The 6,031-nt window shown below is 48.5% G+C and overlaps 1 protein-coding gene across 4 annotated transcripts in view; it reads right to left on the minus strand.

Annotated features, from left to right (window-relative positions):
* kazna (kazrin, periplakin interacting protein a) overlaps positions 1–2,623 on the minus strand; it is a 100,689-nt gene extending 98,066 nt beyond the window's left edge. The window contains exon 1 of one of the 4 annotated variants that reach the window (XM_029833551.1): positions 2,284–2,623. In XM_029833551.1, the coding sequence (XP_029689411.1) occupies positions 2,284–2,359 (76 nt within the window). In that variant the 5' untranslated portion in view covers positions 2,360–2,623. The remainder of the gene's footprint in view (positions 1–2,283) is intronic. The other 3 variants (XM_029833552.1, XM_029833553.1, XM_029833555.1) reach the window with 3 other exon arrangements.
* Between the last annotated feature and the right edge of the window lie 3,408 nt (positions 2,624–6,031).

A 6,031-nucleotide genomic window follows, 5' to 3' on the forward strand; every position in this document is an offset into this window, starting at 1 on the left:
GGAATAACCTGAAAGCACGTTCGGATCACCAAGGCAGAGAGAATACGTTGTCGTTTTAAATTCATCCTCAACCCCATCTGAGAAATACGGGAGCGGAATAAATCAGCATCAGGGCATCGGTGGAGCTTCAAAGACACGAGTCCTTCTCCACACGTGCTTCAGGAGAACAACGACGTGATGGAACGACGACGGTCAAGATTCACGTCACCAGCTGGCAAATCAGGCCAGGGAGATCTTGGCTGACCAAACAGGAAGCTGTTGCTGAAAGTGAGCAAATGCCACAAACCCCCAGCGGCGGCAGCGGCGGCGGCGGCATCGATCCAACGTCCCGTTCGTCTCCCCCGGGCGCCCTTCAAATGGTTTCGCTGCTATTGAGCGAGAACCTGTTGAGGTTCGATTCTTTAAAAAAGGGGAACTTTTTCATTTTCAGTTTTGGAGCAAGATATTGACCTTGAATGGTCTCCAGACGCACACACACACACACACACACACACACACATTGATCAAACGTTAATGCAGAAGCCTGCAGATGTGTTGAACCTACAGGCTGAATCGCTCCCGTGCGGGGACCAGGACTGAGGATCTGGCGCTGCCAGGTGAACACGATCCGAGGGAAGTGTTTATCCTGCAAGGGCGGCACCAGAAGGATGTTAATATTCAAGCGGTTCTGCATGTGCAGCAGTCATGTAATGGATTCATACAGCCGGAGGGCTCTGATCCAATGATGGGTGACAACCGCGGATAACAAAAAAAAGAAGGAAAGACGAAATCCTCAGCTAATTAGCGCCCAGATATTTCCAGTGCGGCACGGCTGTGGATTAGTCTTCCAGCAGCTGTGTAACAGTATGTAAGGTTGTTGCTAAAAATAGAGGAGAAACACCAATCTCTTCTTCACACAATGTGCAGCCTGCTCGCTTCATGAGCCCCATCCTCTCCCCTTCGCTCCCCTCTCCCGTATTCCGAATTGCAGACAGGCAGCGAGCTTCAAAGAGCATGGCTAACTGGAGAGGAAGGCTGGAATTCAGCACAACACGAGCAGGGATAATGCCGGCGCGCACAGCTGCTGCATGTGGCCGTCTTTGGTCGGACTCTCACACCTGGAGGGGCCAAAGTCGGGACTAAAAGTTGCCCCTTTGGAAAATGTTCCAGGGATGAGCCCCAGAGAGTCCATTGATTGCATTTAAAGTCTGCGTCCTTCCTCTAAGCCGCTGGGATCAGCAAAGCCGTGGAATCAAAGGTGGCCTGATTATGAGTGAGACACGCAGGCAGACAAACCGCCCATCACAGAGGAGCCTCCGATGAAACCGCTCAACAAGTGAGAAGGCTGACGCTCATTTATTGATGGCCTTAAAAACACACAAACGCGCAGCTCAACGCAAACAAAGAGGCGTTGCTGCACGATGGGCGACAACAACCACGCAGGGTTTACGCCTGAGTCTGCAGCAGTCGTGGCCGAGAGGTGTTATTTAAGGAATTACAGGGCAGGGAACCTTGGATTTACTCCTGCTGAGAGGAGATGAGAAACCGGGGGGGGGGGACCCGGTCCTGCACAAGCTGCTTTATTTATTTATTTATTTATTTAGATTGTCACTGACTGCTTACATCCCATTTGAAAACTACATTAAAACAACAATTACAAATAACATGAATTATTAGTATTATTGTTGTTGGGTTGATTGTTGTGGTTAAACTATTTTTGTTGCATTCATTAGTTGTATGTTTAATTAGACACTTATTCTAATGATGCATTGTTGGTATTCTGCTGTTTTGCCCTGACTGACGGGGTTGTGGCTTCAAATCATTTCAAGAACGATAATTCCAATAACAGGTCGCTTACAGATATACAAGAACACACACTCACACTCACACACACTCACACACACACACACACGCGCGTTCACACCTGACGCCTCACTGTCCGTCTGCATTAACACTCGTGTCAAACAGCTAAAGATGTGACATTCGCGACCTGCATTGAACATTTTATTGCAGAGAATTCCCAACAGAGGTCAGACAAAGGTTCCAACAGCCTCCGCACATAAACCCTGACTCAGGTATAAAAGAGAAGGAATCAGAAATGAACAGAAAAGCCGCCGCTGAAATTTCCTGTTTTGGAAACGAGGACCCTCATCACCTTATGGCTCCCCAAATCACCATATTCTACACAAATCTGCATCTTTACAAGAACTTTGAGGCTCCTTCTGATGAAAACATGTAACTCTCCAGGTGCTGAATGCCATCAGTCGTGAAAACAATCAAAACTTTGGTATTTTGCAGACTCACTGGCTTTCATGAGCTGACCCTGACGCCCAAACACCTGGGAGAAAGGGCTGCGGCTGCAGGTGAGCATCTCCTCCATGGCTGCGGGAGAGTGGAGGGTCAGCCTCCGAGCGCCGGGGAACCTGGACCGATCCGCTCTCGTCGGCGGAGCCGCGTCACCGCCTCCCCTCCTCGCCTCCCGGGGCTGTCGTCCCGGTCGCTGGTGCGTCTCTCTCTGACTCCGGCGCTCCTGAGCTGATGGGAAGAACTGCGTGCTGCTGCTTCCAGATGGGAAGGAACGAGGCGGGAGAGAGGGTGGGGGGAGAGAGAGAGAGGGAGAGAGTGGGCGACGAGAGGGCTGCTGCAGAGCGAAGCCTCACTCCCCCCTGGTAAAACAGAGATGACAGTGTGTGCATGGGTGAAAAGTGTGTGTCGGGGGGGGGGGTGACCTCAGCAGCTGCTGTCTAGGACAAAACACCGAAACAGAGGAGGCAAGTGCAGTTTTAGAGCCCCCCCATGTTGTTTTTACTGTTTTCTCTGCATTCCACCCTGTGCATTTGTTGCCTCCAAACTACCCCCCCCCCCCAATCTGTTGTTCCCCCCTCCCCACTGGAGCACATCTTCCCGGTACAGACTGATCCTTCATCTCTGCGTCTCCCCCTGTCACACAGGTACACGCAGGGTTTATGCGACAGTTTGCTGGTGCAGGCAAAAAAAACAACAAATAAAAAAATAAATAGAAAAAGAGCAGATTTGCAAGTCTCTTTCAAAAAACAAACATTGAGAGAGAGAGAGACGGGGGGGGGGGGGTGCACACACTCAAAAGTGGACACAAAAGTCAGATTTGGAGCTAAAGGGGCCAGCAGATCATTAAAAATGGATCCACATCCTTTATTAATGCCCTCATTAGCATGTTCTGCAGCGCGGGGGAGGACGAGCGGGCTTTATAGCCGTCTGCTGTGTGCGTTATTGCTCTGGCGCCGTCTCCCTGACAGGATCGGGTACCTTTATGGCGTCTGAGGCTTACGTAAGGTGCCGCAGATGTGCACATCTGCTCTAATGTTTCAAGATTCCTGTCAGGAGATGATTGACGGGATGTTTTCAGATTCTGGACAGGAGCGACGAGGATGTGGAGCCGGGGTTTCTGGTGGTGCACCCTCGTGTCGGCCCCTTAAGGAAGGAATCTGGATGAAATGAAAATGGTGAATCATAGTTAGAACTTAGCGTCAAACCAGAGTGAGGATGCCTCACAATAGAGGGGGGGGGGGGGGCGACCATAAGGGGTCCTTGGGCCACACTTTGGCCTCATGTCAATAATCTCCACTCAAGGTTTAGGTTAGGAAGAAGGAGATTTTTTTTCCTGTGAGACTCACTCAACCCCCCCCCGCCCCCCGCCCCCGACCTCGCTCCCCAGTCTCACACCGTCTCGTTGTTGCGCTGCCGGCCAGGTTCAGTTCCAGGTCAGCCACGCGGAGCCCAAACTTCAGTATGAATGATGACATCAGTGGGAAGGACATCAAACGCGTCTCTGATCATGTGTCCTCACATCTCACCATCACTTCCTGTGAGGACGGGACGCCGCCCCGGGCACAGACGTATTAATGTGGATGGTCTGGAACACTGTTTGAGTGCATCCTGGGGATGGGGGGGATGCATTGTCCTTCCCTCCGCCGTCTCATCTCTGCCTCCTTTAACCAGGTGTCCATCAGCAGGAGGGTTGAGCCTGGTCCTGCTCAAGGTTTCTTCCTGTTGAAAGGAGGATTTCCTGCCACCGTTGCTTGTTTAGTGGGGGCCTAGCTCCGGTTTTACGTACATTTTTGATCTTATCAGATGAGATATAAATAGAGTTGTGGTTTCATTTTGGTTTTCTTCATTCTCGTTGCTTCAACATCCAACATTGGACTGGAAATAAAGACGGGACGCCAGGTGGACGCCTGCCAGGGCAGCGGCTTTGGGGCAGGGGTGGCTGCACCATAACAGGAGAGCATGATGGCAATTCCAACAGCATTCACATACTGATCTAGGCGGCAGCTACTGGAATTCTTGAGTGTTGTAGCCCGTCAAGGTTCTCTGGGGAGGACAAAGAACAACAGAAATGTCCTGACCTCAGCGGCGCCTGTCGTCTTCACACCTCACCTCTGTTATTATTAAATTAATGGGTGTGTGTGTGTGTGTGTGTGTGTGTTGACACCAGCAGTAAAGTATTTTCTCTGCTACTGCTTGTACACTGTCTAGAAATGATATAAAGGTGAGTAACTCAGAGCAGGACTTTCTTCAGCAGGGTGCTGTGACAGTAGACTCCCTCACAGACAGAACATGTCTGGTAAACATGTTTAATATTAATGATCTGCAGTCTGAACTATTTGGAGGAGCATTTGTGTCATTTCAGCCTTGCAGATTATTATTTTCTGGAGTTTCGTCGATCTTCTTTATCACTACTGATTTAAAGTGTCTGTGTGTTGTTCTACATGCTGAAAAGGTCACCAGGACACCAGCACCAGGACAAGCATTTCACTAGTAAAGTGAGGACATTTTGGCCCTAGAAGGCTGTGTGAGGACTAAGATTTGAGGTCAGAGTTGGGTTAGGTCAGATTTTGGCAGGTAGATGTGGGGGGTGAGGCTGGGGAATGCATTATGTCATCAAGAGTCCTCAGAAAGATGTAAAAAGCTGTGTACGTGTGTGTCTCCGAGGGTTCATTTTTGCGGATGCGGTGCAATCCGTTTGAGTTAGAGTTTGCTGACAATAACAGACCTTATTTAGGAGACGGATCATTTCTGATGCAAGAGATCCAGGTTTATAAAAAGACATTCTTGGCTTTGTACCTCCCAGCAGCCCCCTCCTCCATCACAGCAGGATCCCAGCAGCAGCAGCGGCTCCTCAGCCTCTCTGACTCTGCATCGCTCAGAGTTGGAGGGATCTGTTGAAAGAAGACGCCTTTGACTGCAGGTGGGAGCAGAGCCACACAGTGGAGGACGACTCCATACATGCACACATCCATGCTCCCGCTGCTGCTTTGGTCCGTTCAAAGATTCTATTGGATCAAAGGGAAAGGGGGATGGGGGGGCGAGAAAGGATGAATGTACAGTACATACATGGATATATGACTATAGTCTTTACAGTTTTATTTTACAAATGGTTTTAAAAAGCCCTGCAGCCAGTTTATTCAAGTTAATTAGGACTGTGGTTCAAAGAAATCGTGTTTTTAATTACAATGTGACGCAATTCATTAAAGGTCCAGAACACCGTTTCATCACTTTTATGTAAGTGTATTTATTTATCCATAAACTGCAACTATGTGAGAAAATCATTTTCCAGAAATTAGCACAATGGATGCGAAGATGAAGGTTAAAATCAAAAGTAGCCATGGTTTATCGTAGAATGTTGGGGGGAAGAAATGAGTGCATATTCTACTGTGAATGCTGAAATGTGACTTGTTCCTTCTACGATGTAAAAATAGGATCTTTATTTTAGCATTTAGGGAATGAATTAGAATATGATTTTAAAACTGCAGTCACAGCAGCTTCAGCAGGAGAGATGCAGCACTTTCACCAGAATTTTCCCGCTGGTTTAAGTGGGGAAAGTGCGCCCCCAGCTGGGCGCTTTTCCGAAAAGACAATACATCAACATATATAGTATAAATATATACGGTATATATATATATATATATATATATATATATATATATATACACTCCCCTTTTAATCCTTCGGTCAATCGTGACCCTGCGTGTTTGAGCTCAGTGAAATCATCCAGACACAGTCAAAACCAAGA

This window comes from Takifugu rubripes, chromosome 3, assembly GCF_901000725.2.
Source record: "Takifugu rubripes chromosome 3, fTakRub1.2, whole genome shotgun sequence".
NCBI classification, from domain to species: Eukaryota; Metazoa; Chordata; class Actinopteri; order Tetraodontiformes; family Tetraodontidae; genus Takifugu; species Takifugu rubripes.